This window comes from Oncorhynchus gorbuscha, linkage group LG01 (genome assembly GCF_021184085.1).
Source record: "Oncorhynchus gorbuscha isolate QuinsamMale2020 ecotype Even-year linkage group LG01, OgorEven_v1.0, whole genome shotgun sequence".
NCBI lineage: Eukaryota > Metazoa > Chordata > Actinopteri > Salmoniformes > Salmonidae > Oncorhynchus > Oncorhynchus gorbuscha.
In genome coordinates this window covers 82374930-82394501 of record NC_060173.1, presented here as the reverse complement: position 1 = coordinate 82394501, position 19572 = coordinate 82374930, and the positions used below count along the sequence as shown (strand labels likewise).

The 19572-nt window shown below is 43.8% G+C and overlaps 1 protein-coding gene across 7 annotated transcripts in view; it reads right to left on the bottom strand.

The window, feature by feature from the left end:
- LOC124043712 (tensin-1-like) overlaps positions 1 to 19572 on the bottom strand; it is a 307339-nt gene that overhangs the window by 203823 nt on the left and 83944 nt on the right. Inside the window, exon 1 of one of the 7 annotated variants that reach the window (XM_046362602.1) lies at positions 18677 to 19143. The exons of the other annotated variants lie outside the window; for them this stretch is intronic. Within the exon in view, the coding sequence (XP_046218558.1) occupies positions 18677 to 18757 (81 nt within the window). The 5' untranslated portion in view covers positions 18758 to 19143. Of the gene's footprint in view, positions 1 to 18676; positions 19144 to 19572 lie in introns of those variants that run through there. 7 annotated transcript variants of the gene reach the window in all.

The following is a 19572-nucleotide window of genomic DNA, read 5'->3' as shown; positions in this document are numbered from 1 at the left end:
CCTACCCCACAGTCATTCTGAATCCAGGTAGCAGGTGAGTAACAATTCCACTTGTTGGATTCTTAACTCTGTCGGGCTCCAATAGGAATTACACATCACTTTGCAAGCCAGCATAATGTAACTTGCAGCACTGACGTGACCTGTAATCCAGGAGTTTTGCAACGCCACAGTGTTAGGCTATAACTAGGCCTTCAAAGAAAGGCTCTGCTATATGTAACGTATTGTCATAAATAATTGGAACTGCTCATAGAGGGTTCTAGGAAGAACCCTCCAAATATAAAAGGGTTCTTGGTAGAAACCTTCATAGACGGTTCTAGGAAGAACCTTTGGATGATAATATGGTTCTTGGTAGAACCCTTCATAGAGGGTTCTAAATAGAACCCTCTGAAAAGGATTCTACCCAGCACCAAAAAGGGTTCACCTATGTAGACAAACTGAAGAACCTACGTGGTTCTACTTAGCACCTTTTTTTCCACGAAAGTGCACATTTGTTTTGCATCATATGATACATTTTGTATCATCATGATGATGTGGCAAGTGACACTTTGCTTCAAATCCAATATCTTGAAAACTTGACTGCTGATATGCAAAACATTTTAGGACTGTATTAACATTGGAAGAAGAAAATCCTAAATATAGTTTGAGAAATGTTTCCTTTGGGTGCTGTCGATCTGTAAAGCTGTTTTGCCTATCATTTCATAACCCTTTATTTGCTTCTATTTACCACACACACACTTCAGCAAGTCTGTGGTATATATGGCTACACACAATGTAGTTTGGTAATGCTCTAGGAACGTTCTCCAACTGGTTTGACATTGGGAATGTTCACAAATAGTTCAGAGAAATTTTTTTTAAACAATGTTCTCCTGTGGGAATTTCAAGACTTCACAATAAAGTTTGCTGCAGGTTTCCTCATAGTTCTATTTAAAGTCATGTTCTCAGAACATTAAGGCAACTTTTGATCAAAATCACAAGCAAACATTAGTAACGTTCAAAGAAAAACATTACTGTACATTCTGTTCTCAGCATAGGAAAACTGCTTTGTATTTTGGCCGCATCCACTATTTGACCACACCTGTTCTTAATGAGTGCTTGTTTCCTTTGAAATTGGGTCTGTTTGAATAGACTAAAATGAACAGCTTGGTAGGAGTAAAAAAACAAACATGGCATGCTAGCTCCATCCTGGTGGCGCAGGGGACTCCAATGGATAGAGAAAAGAAGATCATAGCTTTGAATCATAGCTTCGAATCTCAATGATGCCGTGCCACAATACAAAATACATGTGTTTGCTTGATTAATGACTAAGCAAATTCATTTACTTCTGTCCCTATCTGTGCTTTGATTAAAAACCTCAAAATAACCTACGTTCTCAGAAAGTTAATAAAATATCCCAGGAAAACTTTCCGTGAACCATAGTAAAACATTCTCAGAAACTCCATGTAACCTACAAATGGTATGTTCCCAGAACAGGCAAAATGTTCACTACCATTCTCAGAACGTTTTCTAAAAAAACTACCGGTCTGGAAACGTTTTGCTTCTTGAACCAATGGGAAACCAAACATTTCAATTCTCAAGGAACAAAATGTGCTACCTGGGATGTGTTCAGCAAACCTGCTGTCAAGCTTTTTTTACCCACTTAACAAACTCTGTGGAGTTAATTTCATTTGGGGATTTATTTCATTTGGTATTGGCACCGACTAACTTTGTTGGTGTGTCTGGGCAATGAATTCATCCTTAGAGCCCACTGCAAAAGTGCATTACAAGGAGGAATGAAAAGGTTTTCAGATAGTGTCTTGTAACAAGACTCTAGAGCTTGATAACATTATGAACATAACCCTGTGCAGATCCATATTATCTTATGCCCTTCAAGTAGGGTGTGTGTGTGTGAGAGAGAGAGAGAGAGAGAGAGAGAGAGAGAGAGAGAGAGAGAGAGAGAGAGAGAGAGAGAGAGAGAGAGAGAGAGAGTGAGTGAGTGAGTGAATGTGCGTGTGAACTCCCTTGAACATTAGATTGAAACTCAAGCCTTATCAGTAGTGATCCCATCCAATCCATCCATTCAACTGAGATAATAACCTACTTAACACAGCGTCTCTCATATGGGACAACATGTGTTTGGGTGAGATGTTAACAAGACACACAGTGGGGTCACTGTGACAGGTCCCATCTGCTACTATGGGAAGTGTGTGTGCATGTGTGGGTGTGCCCTCTGTTGCTGGAACATCCCTCGCGCTCCAACCCCGCCCTTTCTCCAATAACCCCATTCTTGTCTCCTCACTCTCCCAAACCGCCCACCCCCTCCATGCATGTTTTCTCCCGCAAGGCTATGATTGTTCAGCTCACAAAACGCAAGCAGGCAGGGGCGTCTCACCCTTGACCTATCTCATCTCCTTCCACTCAGTCTGGCCTGACCCCACATCCACACAGAGGCAGCCTCTACTCCCTTCATCTCCCTCTCTCACCCTCTGTCTCCGTCTCTCAGTTCCTCTCTCAGACTCTCTCTGTCTCGCTCACACACTCTCACACACTCTCTCTCTTTCTTTTGATCACGTGAGTACAATGGAGCCCCCACATGGAGTTTCAATAAAGGGCCACTGAACACTGAACTCTGACAATAAGAGGAGGCCAACCCCGGGATTGTACCAACTATTGGAACATTTATGTGAAATTCCCAAAGATTTTTGACAGACATGCTTTTAGGAGAATCCACTGGTGGTGGCTAACTGATAGTTTTGTAAGAGAGCCAATGAATTCTTCATCCTTATCACACACAAAAAAAGAGAGGAATGAAAAGGAGTGGGAAGAGGAAAGAGAGACAGGAAAGAGTAAGAGAGAGGAAATAAAAAAGAAGGGTGGATGAAAAGAAGAAAGAAAGGCAAGGAGGTGGGGAAGTGAGTTTGAACGTGCCCCCCTAAGCTGGTATCCATAGCACAGCCCATCTCAGGGCAGGAATTCCCTCGATGGTAGGGTCGTTGACGGTCATAGACAGTTGGCGAAGTGTCCTGTCCTTCTCCCAAACCCTGTCATTCCAAACAGGGAGTCAACAAGCTGAAGAAGTGAACCTAGTTATTAGATAGCTGTCTTTTCCATCAAAACTGCTATGGAGTTTCAAATTAGCGTTTTTGAAAAAATAAATAGATATGTTTGAATGACACTAAATGTTACTTTAAACCCTTGCAGAGCTGAAATATTTTGGTAAGAGAAGTGATCATAATTTAACTTACATGCTTTGACATGGATAAGGAAACAAGTAACTCACAGGAAGATTTACCGTTATGTAAGTAGTAAACACTTGTTTAAATCTGTACATTTACAACCCAGTGAAAATGGAAAAGTGCGTGAAATGTGGAATGGAAAAAAGTCCTGTCCGTTGCCTGTGAGGCATCTGCTATACAAAGACCAGATTTAATAATTCATGATGCACGTGGGACTACGAGGCACTGAGCAGCAGTTTCAGAGGCTAGGGAAGATAAACTCTCTCCGCAAACACACGAGAAGAGTTGGTTTTGTGTCCACCAGCCTCATTGTTGTGTCTCTAGATGCACTCAGATGCCCAGATCTCATCTTCATCATCGATCCTTTGTTTCATACAAAAGGTTGTAAAAAGTAGGGCTCGTAACAGCTGGCTAGGTTTTCGGCAAGATAAAAAAGCTGCCTCCAGTAAGACAAAGGGGTGGCGATCTCGGTCTATTTATAAATGACAGCTGGAGCACGAAATATAAGTCTCAAGGTTTTGCTTGCCTGAGGTAGAGTGTCTCATGATAAGCTGTAGACCACACTATTTACCAAGAAAGTTTTCATCTATATTTTCTTTGCTGTCCACAAACAGATGCTGGCACTAAGACTGCACTCAACGAGCTGTATAAGGCCATAAGCAAACAAGAAAATGCTCATCCAGAGGCGGCGCTCCTAGTGGCCAGGGACATTAATGCAGGGAATCTTAAATCCGTTTTACCTCATTTCTACCAGCATATTACATGTGCAACCAGAGGAAAAAAACTCTAGATCACCTTTACTCCACACACAGAGATTTTGTAAAAATCTATCCCTCGCCCACCAAATCTGACTATAACTCTATCCTCCTGATTCCTGCTTACAAGCAAAAACTAAAGCAGGAAGTACCAGTGACTTGCTCAATAAGGAAGTGGTCAGATGACGCAGATGCTAAGCTACAGGACTGTTTTGCTAGCACAGACTGGAATATGTTCCAGGATTCTTTCGATGGCATTGAGTCACTGGCCACATCAGTCACTGGCTTCATCAACAAGTGAATCAATGATGTTGTCCCCACAGTGACCGTACACACATACAGTGGCTTGCGAAAGTATTCACCCCACTGGCATTTTTCCTAATTTCTTGCCTTACAACCTGGAATTAAAATTGTGTTTTGGGGGGGTGTTTGTATCATTTGATTTACACAACATGTCTACCACTTTGGAGATGCAAAATGCAGAAAACTTGAGCGTCCACCTTTTGCAGCAATTACAACTGCAAGTCTCTTGGGGCATGTCTCTATAAACTTGGCACATCTAGCCACTGCTATTTTCTGCCTATTCTTCAAGGCAAAGCTGCTCCAGCTCCTTCAAGTTGGATGGGTTCCACTGGTATACAGCAATCTTTAAGTCATACCACAGACTCTCAATTGGATTGAGGTCTGGGCTTTGACTAGGTCATTCCTAGACATTTAAATGTTTCCCCTTAAACCACTCAAGTGTTGTTTTAGCAGTATGCTTAGAGTCATTGTCCTGCTAGAAGATGAACCAGTCTCAAATCTCTGGAAGACTGAAACAGGTTTCCCTCAAGAATTTCCCTGTTTAGCGCCATCCATCATTCCTTCAATTCTGACCAGTTTCCCAGTCCCTGCTGATGGAAAAACATCCCCACGGCATGATGCTGCCACCACCATGCTTCACTATGGGGATGGTATTCTCGGGGTGATGAGAGGTGTTGGGTTTGCCCTCCTTGCCTGGTCCGTGAGTTTTGGTGGGCGGCCGTCTCTTGGCAGGTTTGTTGTGGTGCCATATTCTTTCCATTTAAAAGAAAATGATTTAATAGTGCTCCGTGGTATGTTGAAAGTTTCTGATATTTTTTTATAACCCAAACCTGATCTGTACTTTGTCTCTGACCTGTTTCGAGAGCTCCTTGGTCTTCATGGTGCCTCTTGCTTGGTGTTGCCCCTTGCTTAGTGGTGTTGCAGACTCTGGTGCCTTTCAGAACAGGTGTATATTTACTGAGCTCATGTGACAGATCATGTGAGACTTAGATTGCACACAGGTGGACTTTATTTAACTAATTGTGTGACTTCTGATGGTAATTGGTTACACCAGATCTTATTTAGTGGCTTCATAACAAAGTGTGTGAATACATGTGCACGCGCTACTTTTCCATTTTTTATTTTGTAGAATATTTTGAAACAAGTGATTTAAAAAAAATTCACTTCACCAATTGGGACTCATTTGTGTATGTGTCATGTCCTGACCATGGTTCCTTTTTTATGTCTCTATTTTAGTTTGGTCAGGATGTGAGTTGGGGTGGGAATTCTATGTGTTGTTCTATGTTTTTGTATTTCTGTGTTTGGCCTGGTATGGTTCCCAATCAGAGGCAGCTGTTTATCGTTGGCTCTGATTGAGAACCATACTTAGGCAGCCTGTTTTCCCACTATGGGTTGTGCGTAGTTGTTTTCTGTTTCTGCACCTGACAGGACTGTTTTGTTTTCATTCATTCTCTTTGTTATTTTGTTTTGTGTTCAGTTTACATCAAAAATAACATGAACACTTACCACGCGCTTTGGTCCACACCTTCTTCATACGACGACCGTTCCAGTATGCCATAAAATGCAACAAAATAGGAAAAACGCCAAGGGGGATGAATACTTTTGCAAGGCACTGTACATGCACATATTACATCTATTACCTCAACTAACCTGTGCCCCCGCACATTGACTCTGTACCAGTACCCTGTGTATATAGCCTCACTACTGTTATTATATTGTTGCCCTTTAATTATTTGTTCTTTTTCAATTTTTCTTATTTTTAACTTGTTTATTTTAGTAAATAGTTTTTTAATTAACACTCTCAAAACTTTAACCTCTTAAGTTTTTTTTTAACCTAAAATTACATACCCAAATCTAACTGCCTGTAGCTCAGTAACTGAAGCAAGGACATGCAAATTCTTGATACCATTTGAAAGGAAACACTTTGAAGTTTGTGGAAATGTGAAATTAATGTAGGAGAATATAACACATTAGATCTGGTAAAAGATAATATAAACAAAGAAACATGTGTTTTCTATATATTTTTTTTTAAAATGCAAGAGAAAGGCCAGATAGGAGTATAGGTATAATTTAAATTTGGCCATCAGGTGGCAGCAGTGTGTGTGCACAGTTTCAGACTTATCTCGTGAAGAATTACATTACTGCAATATCAAGTAAAAAATGCTATGGTAATAAAAAATAAACGTTTATACACTCCCAGGAATGTCATACATGATGGATCATTAGCTTATACACTAACTTTCACATATCTAGATGGCCGGGCCTGGTGGGTGTGGAGTCAGAGACAGCAGTTGGGTCAAACTGTAAACCCCAGTTCCTAAAATTGAAGATAAACATTGATTTGATCAAATACAACTATGCTACATTTTATCTCTGGGACCCTCAGGATGACAAGTCGGAGCAAGATTACTGAATGTAAGTACATTATTTATCTTCAGAGGTGAATGTATCAAACCAGTTGCTGTGATAAAAGTTCTTTGTTATTGTGCACTCTCCTCAAACAATAGCATTTTTCATTGTAAAAGCTACTGTTAATTGGACACAATTGCAGTCAGATTAACAAGAATTTACGCTTTCTGCCCATACTAGACATGTCTGTGTCCCAGAAAGTTGGCTGTTGTATACAATGTCATTCTAGTCACATTAGCGCACCGTAGCAACAACCGTCCCTGTTTAGGGACACCGATCCCGTAGGGCTTGTAATTAAGCATTTCACTGTAAGGTCTACACCTGTTGTATTCTGTGCATGTGACAAATACAATTTGATTTGATGAAGGGAGGAATTTGACCTTTTCTTTCTCTCATCTCCTCCTCCTCTATGACTCTCCTTTCCTCCATCCACCGGCCTCACAATGGACGGTCACCTGATTTCATTTAGGGAGAAATGCACCTCAGGCATTCCAATCTTTCCCTCTCTCGCTCCCTCTCTTTCTCTCAACATGCATTTCCATCTCAGTGAGGTGGATCCCAGGGAGAAAATGACTCAGTCATCCAGAAGTGAAGAGAGAAAATCATCCATTTTTTCACATGCTAATCAACAGAATGGAGGGAGAGAAGCATTAAGTAAAGACTTTGAATCTAGTCTCAATCCACTAATGTTTATTTATTTAACCTTAATTCAACTAGGCTAGTCAGTTAAGAACAAATTCTTATTTACAATGACTGCCTATCCTGGTGATGCTGAGCCAATTGTGCATCGCCAGATGAGACTTCCAATCACGATCGGTTGTGATACAGCCTGGAATCAAACCAGGATCTGTAGTGACGCCTCTAGCACTGAGATGCAGTGACTTAGACCGCTGCGCCACTCGGGAGCCCATGTAAACAGCGGTTGTATGTGAAAGTCAGTATGCAGTAATAGAGTGCATAAATCTGGCATAAACATGTTACATTTATGAGTCACAAATGTCTGTAAAATTGTACTTTACACTATGCAAACACACCACATCTCACTACCAGAGTTAATTCAGTGTCAACCCACAACAGCTTAAGATAAACACCACTTTAGGTCTATATCCATTTAGACAACAACAAATCTATAGTCTGAACTGAAGTCATTAACAAGGTATAACATGAAAAGAAAGCTGAAAGTCTCTCAACTAAACTCACTGAAACCCAACTTCTAAACAGAACAATGACTTTGATCAATAACAATGCTTTGGTTCTCAGTCTGCAGGTATCTGCAGGGATGGTTAACTCAAGTATGTTCCACCCCCGGAGGCAGACTGGATACAGTGGCTTCCGGTCACGTCGTCCAGTCCCGACCTGGGAGAAATAGCAACCCACACTCTTCGGCAAATGATAACCCGTTGAAGAACTTTTTTTGGTTCCAGGTAAAACTATTTTGGTTCCAGGTAAAGCCCTATTGAGTTCCATGTAGAACCATTTCCCCAGAAGGTTCTACATGGAACCCAAAATAGTTCTATCTGGAACCAAAAAAGTGTTCTTCCTGGAACCAAAAAGGGTTATCCTATGGGGACTGCCAAAACAACCCTTTTGGAACTCAGCCACACTCAAAAAAAAAGTACGTAGCGGCATCCTGGCATTTACAAGCTCTACAAGAAAAAAGAAAACATTTCCTGGTGCTTTCCCAACTCAAATTTAGTGCAATGCTGAGATAAAATAAAGACTTATTTCGGAACATTCCACAAGGATAAAGAGACTATGATGATTAAGTTGAGAGAAGAGAGAGCAGGGAGTAAGGCCATTACACTATTAAAATGGCATGTCATAGCTTTTGTTTTGAATTCTTGAACCATTATTTAATCATAACCATGCACGAAAAGCAGTATAATTGGACTTGATATTGAATGACATCACCTAATTCGTTTGGCGTAGTCGGCACTTGTTTCGCAAAACCAGAACATAATTTTCTCCCAGAAGTCGTAGAGACATTGCAGCAAATGAAAATAAATGTCAGAAATTGAGCAACACTGGTGAAGCACGTCCCAAAAACCTCTTCCCGCAAGCAGCCCGCTTTAATGGTCCAAATCCATGCTCAGTTTAAAGTAACCAAGTTCATCATCAGAAATGAGCTCTTTGCCCAGAAAAGACAGCATGCATGCTTTCACCAGTGCTACAATTTGGCTTGATGATTGACAATTGATGAGGCTTCATAACCCCGAAAGTACTTTCTTTAAACTGACACAGACCTTTGCACATAATGGAGTGGGTGGTGGTGACATAAACCACGGCCTGCTCCACAACTTGTTATAGTACACAGGCCTAACGGTCATCCCGCGGAGAACAACCACCTCACTATACGCCTCATAAAGGCACACACACCCCTGTGGGACTTAGTCTCTCTTATATCCCATCATAAATAATGAAGTTACACATGTATCTTACACAGTGGTCTCATTTCTGCACTCGTAACAAATTCCACACAGGAGATAAAAAAGGCTGTTTTATCTCAAGAAGCAGACACTGAAACACAACATGGTCTTTCTGTTTTGTGGCAACAGAGCTCCTCAAATGAAAACATTGATGATAAAGCTACGGGCATGAATCATGGTCGCTTCAGATTGGCTGCAAAGAGTAATGTTGTAACTGACGGATGCAGAAGCCATTGTTTTTGCTACACCCCCCCCCCCATAAGTCGGTCAGACAATGCCTCCTTGGATGCTGGCAGCATGGGAGGATCTGGCAGACTACTGTATTCAGCTAGTGGGCACCTCGCCCAGCCTCAGACACACCTGTATCATTGCTGTTGTTGTTATCAGGGTGTAAAATCCCTGGCTGTCAGCAGACTAGCCCAATAATTTACTACTGGTTAGGGGAAGAGAGGCATCAATAATGGGAGCTGAAGAGCTTTATCAAGCAAGGAAAAACAAACTTGGGGCTCTTTCTCAATTGTCTAAAGATCTGTCCTATTCTCCTCTTCTTCATCTGCACTGTTCTGAGAATACCTGATCAAGAGTAGGAAAGCCGAATGATGAGATTCCACCACATTGTTTTTACCTTTTGAGCATTCTCTAGAAGAAGGAAATGAGATAATGGGAACGAGCTGGGGGGGGGGGGGGGGGGGACTTTTGGACAATTGAGAAAGAGCCTTAGAATTTACAGCTCGTCACGGCAGTGGAGGTCTATTGGGCGAGTATTCATGTTGAAATGTTCTGGCATGGCTCACACTTGATTCAGGTGCTGACTGTATCAGAAGCTCAACATGGCCATATACGGTGAAGGCAGTGTTCACAAGCAAGCCAGAACGTGGAGTTTATAGATGCAACAAGGGATCAAAACTGAGGCCAAAATCCCTCACAATACAGGAACAATACAGGAATGCGTGAACCTTCATATTGACTCACACATAGCAGTCCATTTGTTTTAACACACACACACGCACGCACGCACACACACACACACACATACACACACCTACAAACACATATAAGCTCAGTAGCCTATGGTATGTAGCCAAGGCCAGTTTGTGATGAGTTGTGAATGATTGCGGGATTGCAGAGGTAGATGCTGGGGAGGATGGAGGAGGTCTGGACTCTCGGCTCTCATTTATGTCTCGCCCCACAGACATGTCTCACTTCCTGTTCGATGAATCCTGACCTCCACTGGAATCAGGTCCAGCCTAACCAACCCCGTCTATGAGTGATGTCACCTGCAAGGCTTTATTGAACTCTCTTTCAGTTGAATTCCACAGTCTACAGAGAAAAATGGCTGTGGAGCATGTTGAAATACCATACTGTGTTTCTCAAAGCAATGCATGTAAATTCTGGAATGTAAAACTGTGGTGCTGAATGTAAAAATGTTTACGCAAGTGGGCTCAAGCCGAGCCTTTCCGCAAAGAAGCATATTTTAAGAACTGTCATTCACAGAATGCATGCTCAGTGGAGAATGTGATTTTTTTGTCCAGGAATATGCTTTACCTGGTCCTGGGCAGCCGGCCCCTGAATGTACTAAGCACATAGTGCTCAAAGGATAACTGCCCACTGACCAAAATAGTATTTGGCCATAGCCTGCACTCTATCACTCAATCTATCTTATGCAAGCAAACTTGACCCGTTTTAGCAAGAGACGACCAAAAGAGTATAACCTTATCTGATAATGCTAAATATAAGGTAGGAGTCTTCTCACATGCAACTCTAGTCTCCAGGCTACTCAGTCAAATCCCGTAGCAGACTGGACGCAGCTCAGACCTGCAGAGAATTCCATAACACTTCATAAATGGCTTATTCACCTCAATTGCCTGCCTCGATCTCACTGCACTCATAAAGGGAGACCAAACTCAACTGAAGTCCTCGCTAGTGATCTTAATAATGTGGTGCTATTTAGTCTCCATAGCCACAAGGGATTTTGTTTATTGGGGAATGATTTATGCTGGTGATCAGGCTCTCTCTGAAGGATCATGGTCTGTTTCTATGACAAACTATGGGTAACCCCAAGTGAAACAAAACAACTAAGCCAGAAATAAACCTGGGAAAGGTTAAATAGTTAAAGCCACAAGAGGAACATCAAAAGCTCCCCATATTAAAGCCAGTGTTCGGGAACTCAGCCAACGCTCAAAACAGTTGTTGATGAGTGACATGAACCATCTATGGAGAGTAGGGGATGGCAGGACTCTACAAACATCTGGATTGTTTTCTGTGGCAGCATGTGTGGACCCAATCCTCCACATTTTTTCTGAGGGTTGTCACAAACTATCAGCCTGTCTCATCAGAGCACTTACTTCTGCTATTGATCCAATACAACATTGAAGCCATATTACAAAACAAAATCAGAGAAAAGAGGACCCGCATAAGGGAAAAAACTAGTCAAACCGCTAACTAAGGCAATATTGAATCCCCAAAACAGGATATATTATGGAACTGGAAGACAGATGTTCTTTCCTATTGATCAGAGTATCTCTTTCCCACAAGAAAATGTGACAAACCCAATACAGGTCTTCCAGCCAGAGCAGGGACGGGCAACTTTGATGGGGGTGGGGCTCACAAGAAAATCTGAACTCATCATAAGGGCCGCAGTGGCCCGCGGGTCTGCGTACCCGTATCCATACCCACATATTCAGTCAGAGCCTATCCTAGCCTTTTGGGGGCCCTAAACAAAATGTTGCCCCCACACCTTGCGAGCAAAACATTTTAGCAGCCCCCCTCTTGGCAGCAGAGACAGCACAGTTTTTAATATGATATCTGTGTGAGAGCGACTAGCAAAATCAATTTACACCCCCTGGCTGGAGTGTTTACGGACATATTCAACCTCTCCCTATGCCAGTCTGTTGTCCCCACTTGCCAACCCCAGGTGGAGATGGTAGGCAACAACACCTCCGTCACGCTGATCCTCAACACGAGGGTCCCCCAGGGATGTGTGCTCAGCCCCCTCCTGTACTCCCTGTTCACCCAAGACTGCACGGCTACGCACAACTCCAACTCAATCAACAAGTTTTCTGACAACACAACAGTAGACCTGATTACCAACAACGACCAGACAGCCTACATAGAGAAGGTTAGACCAAAGGTGGAGTTGTGCCAGGATAATAACCTCTCACTCAATGTAAAACAAACAAAGGACCTGATCGTGGACAACAGGAGACAGAGGAGAGGGCCGCAGTGGATAGGGTCAAAAGCTTCAAGTTCCTTGGCATGAACATCACTGAGGACGTGAAATGGTCTTGCCACACCGACACCGTGGTGAATAAAGGCGGAACAGCGCCTCAACAACCACAGACGGCTGAAACAAAATCGACATGGCCCCTAAGACCCTCACAAACTTCTACAGATGAATATTGAGAGCAGACTGTCGGGCTGAATTTCTACCTGGCACGACAACTGGACCGCTCTCAACCACATGGCTCTCCAGAGGGTGGTGCGGTCAGCCCAACTTATTAACGGGGGCACGCTGCCTGCCCTCCTGGACATTTACAGCACTCTGTTTCAAAGGAAGGCCAAGAAGGACATCAAGTACCTCAGCCATCCGAGCCATGGTATATTCATTCTCCTACCTTCTGGCAGACAGAGATGTAACAGGACAGATGCATCACAGCCAGGACTGAGAGACTGAAAAACAGCTTATATCTCCAGGCCACCAGATTGTTGAAAAGCATCACTAGCCGATTACCTGCCCAGTACTCAGCCCTGCACCTTGAGACAAATGCCCACTGTAAACTCAGCAAAAAAAAGAAACTGACCTTTTTCCAGACCCTGTCTTTCAAAGATAAATCGTAAAAATCCAAATAACTTAACAGATCTTCAATGTAAAGGGTTTAAACACTGTTTCCCATGCTTGTTCAATGAACCATAAACAATTAATGAACATGCACCTGTGGAACGATCGTTAAGACACTAACAGTTTACACACGGTAAGCAATTAAGGTCACAGTTATGAAAACTTAGGACACAAAAGAGGCCTTTCTACACCAAAAGAAAGATGCCCAGGGTCCCTACTCATCTGCGGGAACGGGCCTTAGGCATGCTGCAAGGAGGCATGAGGACTGCAGATGTGGCCAGGGCAATAAATTGCAATGTCCGTACTGTGAGACGCCTAAGACAGCGCTAGAGGGAGACAAGACGGACAGCTGATCGTCCTCGCAGTGGCAGACCACATGTAACAACACCTGCACAGGATCGTTACATCCGAACATCACACCTGCGGGACAGGTACAGGATTGCAACAACCACTGCCCGAGTTACACAAGGAACTCACAATCCCTCTATCAGTGCTCAGACTGTCCGCAATAGGCTGTGAGATGCTTGACTGAGGGATTGTAGGCCTGTTGTAAGGCAGGTCCTCACCAGACATCACATCGCCTATCGGCACAAACCCACCATCGCTGGATTAGACAGGACTGGCCAAAAGTGCTCTTCACTGATGAGTTGCAGTTTTGTCTCACCAGGGGTGAAAGTCAGATTTGCGTTTATCGTTGAAGGAATGAACGTTACACCGAGGCCTGTATTCTGGAGCAAGATCGATTTGGAGATGGAGGGTCCACCATGGTCTGGGGCGGTGTGTCACAGGATCATCGGACTGAGCTTGTTGTCATTGCAGGCAATCTCAATGCTGTGCGTTACAGCGAAGACATCCTCCTCCCTCATATGGTACCCTTCCGACAGGCTCATCCTGACATGACCCTCCAGCAATGCCACCAGTCATACTGCTCATTCTGTGTGTGATTTCCTGCAAGACAGGAATGTCAGTGTTCTGACAGCATGTCTGGGACCTGTTGGATCGGAGGGTGAGGGCTATTCCCCCCAGAAACTTGCAGGTGCCTTGGTGGTAGAGTGGGGCAAGAACTGGCACATCTGGTGCTGTCCATGAGGAGGAGATGCACTGCCGTACTTAATGCAGCAGGTGGCCACACCAGATACTGACTGTTACTTTGATTTTGACCCCCCCACCCACCCCAGTATCTCCACTTGCACATTCATCTTCTGCACATCTACCATTCCAGTGTTTAACTGCTATATTGTAATTACTTCGCCACCATGGCCTATTTATTGCCTTACCTCCCTTATCTTACCTCATTTGCACATACTGTATATAGACTTTTTCTACTGTATTATTGACTGTATGTTTGTTTATTCCATGTGTAAATCTGTGTTGTTGTATGTACTGCTTTACTGCTTTACTTAATACACATTATTCCATTTCTGTTCGTCACAAGTCTGTGGAACTTGTTCAGTTCATGTCTCAGTTGTTGAATCTTGTTATGTTCATACAAATATTTGCACATGTTAAGTTTGCAGAAAATAAACGCAGTTGACAGTGAGAGGACGTTTCCTTCTTTGCTGAGTTTATATAGTAATTGAAAAGCTGACCACCTCATATTCTGTTTATATACGGTTGTTTACTCACTGTGTATGTATTTACTGTATTCTCAACATACCCCATCCTAATATACCTACTACTGTACATACCATTTTCTTTCCAAATGATATACTGTTTATACACACCAGTTATTTATATGCTGGATTCTGACACATGCTCACTATAGAAATATACTCTAAATTGTTAATTGTCCCGCTCTGTCATTTCTTGATTTCTTGTTTAGATGTTTTGATTATTTGTGTATTTGTATTGTATTTGCGAGACATTCTACTGCATTGTTGAATCTAGAAACAAGCATTTCACTGCTCCTGTTATAACATCTGCAAACCTGTGTACACAACCAATAAATGTTGACTTGATTTAAACAACAAGCTGGGACAGGAACATAGAGCCATTCCAGATTGGAGTTCCAATCCATGCGGAGATGGCGAGAGGGCCACGGAAGGCTGAGGGCCAATCTTAAACACCCTTTTATGTAGTGAGAAGGAGTGGTGGTCTACACTTCGGAACGCCGCTCAGAGTTTCACTGTTCCGCTCCCTTGCTGCACCCTGAACTAATGGAACGTACACCACACACAGAGTGGAACTCCGAGATAAAGCATGTGTCCAATTGAACGCGATTGGGAATGATGAAATGGAGGAGGCATGCCGGAAAAGGGACTGCATGGCAAATCCATTATGTCTGCAAAGCATTGGGGCAACGTATAGCCAGATGTTGCAATTACAGAAACGCTGCCATATTTCAAAGGGGCCCCACATGTGCAACTCTCTTTCACTCAAATCACAGGTAATCCTATAGGAACTGAGGGGGGGGGCAAACCAGCTGCAGGACAAAGAGATAGAAAGAGGGGGAGACTGGGGTAAATGAGCAGAGAGGGGAATAGATTAAAATTAAAGAGATGGTGTTAAAGATGTAGGAAATAAAAATCCTCAACCAACCCACTAAGCACCGTATCTAGAATTAGGTTTCTGACAAGTGTTTACCCCAGACTGGGGCCTTTGAGATACTGACCACGACAACACCCCAGCATGAGCCTGACTCTGACTCTGGACCTGCACTGAGAAGACTATACTGTCCTGGTCTTCCCCTGACTCTGACTCTGGACCTGCACTGAGAAGACTATACTCTCCTTGTCTCCCCTTGACTCTGACTCTGGACCTGCACTGAGAAGACTATACTGTCCTGGTCTCCCCCTGACTCTGACTCTGGACCTGCACTGAGAAGATTATACTGTCCTGGTCTCCCCCTGACTCTGACTCTGGACCTGCACTGAGAAGACTATACTCTCCTGGTCTCCCCCTGACTCTGACTCTGGACCTGCACTGAGAAGACTATACTCTCCTGGTCTCCCCCTGACTCTGACTGTGGACCTGCCCTGAGAAGACTATACTGTCCTGGTCTCCCCCTGACTCTGACTCTGGACCTGCACTGAGAAGACTATACTCTCCTGGTCTTCCCCTGACTCTGACTCTGGACCGGCACTGAGAAGACTATACTGTCCTGGTCTCCCCCTGAGATTGGACCTAAAAGACTATACTCTCCTGGTCTACTCTGGACCGGCACTGGAAGACTATACTGAGATTGACAAATTCATTCCATTAAGCTATTTGACAACTTTGACAGCTTGGAGGTTTAGGCAAGGGTCAATATTTGCATTGGCTTATAGTTGTAGGTGACACTCTGAAGTAGTGTTGTTTTAAATCAGAGGCTCATGGCAGCAAGAACTGTTTACTTTAAAATCCTTCATAAGCCCTTGCATTTTGGTAGAAGTGGCCATTAATACACCACCAAAGGTCCTTTTTAAATCTGTACACTTTGCACTTAAAAAGGAATTTCAATCATAAATTGAAATCTGAGGTTTTGTTCTTAACCTTCTGATACGTTATCAGCACTTAAACGGATGATGTCACAGGCTTATAACCACTCCCATTAGTACCGCTAAGGGTCATAGAGTCGAGCAGAGGGAATGTACCCATGTGACATCATACTTCTGGGCGGAGTTAAGTCCTTTTTCTGTAGTGTCGGGGCTTAAACATTGTACCCTCTTTATAACAAGTATTCTCTTCCAGTCACCTTGCTCATGAAAGACTTATGCAACCTAAGAATGACCCTCACTGACAAGATTATGTTTCTTGGCATATTTTCAAGCCTTTTTGGAGGACAGTTGATTTGTTTGCCATTGGCCTTTTCTGAGAAACTCTGGAAAACTGTCCATAAACCCATTGTGGATCTTATCAATAATTCACAAGTGTATTGTGGAAGAACATCCTGAGACTGGTGTTTCAGGTATCGATGTTGTCCTCTTGCAAGGTCTTCTCTCGCTCCTTCTTATGCCATCCCCTTTTCACTTTTCCCTTCCGGTTGGCCAGTGTCTTCTGCGACTTCATTTCCTGCGTCTTGACTGTCATCTTCTGTCATTTCACGTCATTTCATATTTTCCGAAAGCAACTGTTTCTGTCTGTAGCCGAAAAATCTGAATTCAGCCAAGACAGTTCAGACGTTCTGGGCTTTCGGGGGGGAAAGGATCCTCCTCTTTCTGCTTGCCGAGCAGATAGCGCCAGTCTGGTTCATAGAGGAGGTCCGTTTCCTGCATCTCCCTTCACTAGACAGTAACTGCTTCTGCAGCTGGAAACACATCAATCTTCATTGTGGCCCTCATTCTTGAGCTTGGTCTCCAAACCACCTCAGCTTATACTCCGTTCCCTGACTTTACCAACAAATAAAAAACGGGAAACATACCTTATTAACGTATGGCTCAAATAGTGAAATAAAGTCACAGAATGACTTTGAAGTACTGATAAATAGACTCATTGGTAGACGCTTCCAGGTTTCATAAAAAGACGTGTGCCTGGCAGCGGTTATGTAAACCAACATTCTTCATGAACGTTACTGAGAGATGTTTGATTGAATTTCACCCTGAAGTAAGTTGCATTGTTATACAGCCTCCTAAAATCAGTCAATCAGTGACTAGGAGCTTAGCTGGTGGGCTTTGGGGTCCTTTAACAATCCCCCTCCCCTAAAGGGAATAATGCTGATGAACTAATCAAGGGGTCAGTTAAGTCTCTCCAGAACCATAGTTTGACAGAGGAGCAGAGATAGACCAAATGGCCATCCCATCATAGTTGCATCTCAATCAGCTGCGCCGTGGTTCTCCTCTCTCGATTAAGTTCTTCGAAAAGTATATGGATCGATCTGAAAACATAGACTACCAGTATGGCGGACATGGCCACTATGGAGACTTTGTTTCCACCTCTCCAGTTATTTCACGTCACTGATAATAATAATAATAATAATATATGCCATTTAGCAGGCGCTTTTATCCAAAGCGACTTACAGTCATGTGTGCATACATTCTACGTATGGGTGGTCCCGGGGATCGAACCCACTAGGGTAATGGGAAGAACGGGGTACCACATCGTTCACAAAGGTGAAAGACACGCCTCCATACCTCTGAGCATTCGGACATTCTCAGCACAGGTCCGAAAGCACACACACACACACACACATACACACCCCTTGCAGAGAGCAAACACACGCTGGATTAAATTATACAAGAGAGAGCAAAAATAGCTTTGTGTCTTGGCCAGGCAGAGAGAGAGGGAGAGAGAGAGAGAGAGAGAGAGAGAGAGAGAGAGAGAGAGAGAGAGAGAGAGAGAGAGAGAGAGAGAGAGAGAGAGAGAGAGAGAGAGAGAGAGAGAGAGAGAGAGAGAGAGAGAGAGAGTCAGACTGAACCAGCTTTTAAGGGAAGGGTAAAGATGACAGGAATGGGTCAACTCAGAGATTAAGGGAACACAGTCATCCCTCTCTCGCTCACTCTCTCACAACTTCTCTGACTGTTTCCCCCCTTCTTCATCTCTCACCCCCAACAATCCAGCACCCTAATACCCTCACTCCCCATTGGAAGTGCAGACCACCCAGACCACCCAACAGGCCCTCAGACCCCCATTCCACTTCAATGGGTTGACCACCCTACATAATCCCCTTGGGAAGTGTAGTCCATCCAGTTTACCTGGAGAAATGACACAAAAACAGACTCCCATCCCCATACCCCTCACATACACCCACAAACACACACAAACACCAATACAGTCTCACAACCCACCCACACACATTTACAGACAAACACAGCTCACCCAGAACATGCAGGAGAGGCAGACCCAGGTGCGGGCTTGCCCAGCTAGCGCTGCGGGCAGGCTGAGAGACACAGAAGGCATATTTCCTTCCTTCTGGTGGATGCTGCTATTGCTCTTGCTACTCCAGACTGACCACTGGATTCCCAACTAGTATTCCAGACCTGCCACAGGATTCCCAACTAGTCCAAACAGGAGGGATATCCAGCACCGCAAATCCATGACACGTCAGGGAAGACCAGAGAGGGTGACTGCTGCAGCTCTCCTTCTTTCTCTCTCAATCTCTCTCTCACATGCGTACTTGATCCCCTTCACTCTCTCTCTAACTCACTTGCTTCTTGTTTATATTTAGTTCCCTATTCTCTATGTTCCTCTCTGTCTCTCTCCGCCTCTCCAACTCAACTTTGTCCCTCCTCTCACTCTCTTTTCCCCAACTCTTATTTTATCCCCAGTGCCTCTCCTTTCTCTCTTTTCTCCAGTGTCTCTCTTTCCGTCTCCCTCCACTGAGGGAACTTTCACAAAGCTTTTTGGGGTCAGGCTGCTCCTCTCCACGGGAGCAAAGGGGGAGGTGTTCAGAAAAGGGGCTCCGTTTATTCTCCATCCCTCTCCCCCCCTCTCTTAGCCACCCGCCCCTCTCTCGACCCCCTCTCCCCTCTCTTCATTCTTAATTTCATTCATTCCTTGAACTCTCCCTCCTCTCCACTCCTTCCCTCTTTCTCACCTCCCCCATCCCTCGTTCCCTGGTTTTCCCTAGCTAACTGTGCTCTCTCATGTCTGTGCTAACGTTGCTTAAATTTTTCATTAACTCCCTTTTTCTTTCCCTCTCTTCTTCCCTCCCTCCCTCCCTGCATCCCCTATATCCACTCTTCTGCTTGTTTCAACTCCGCTTCCCTGTCCGG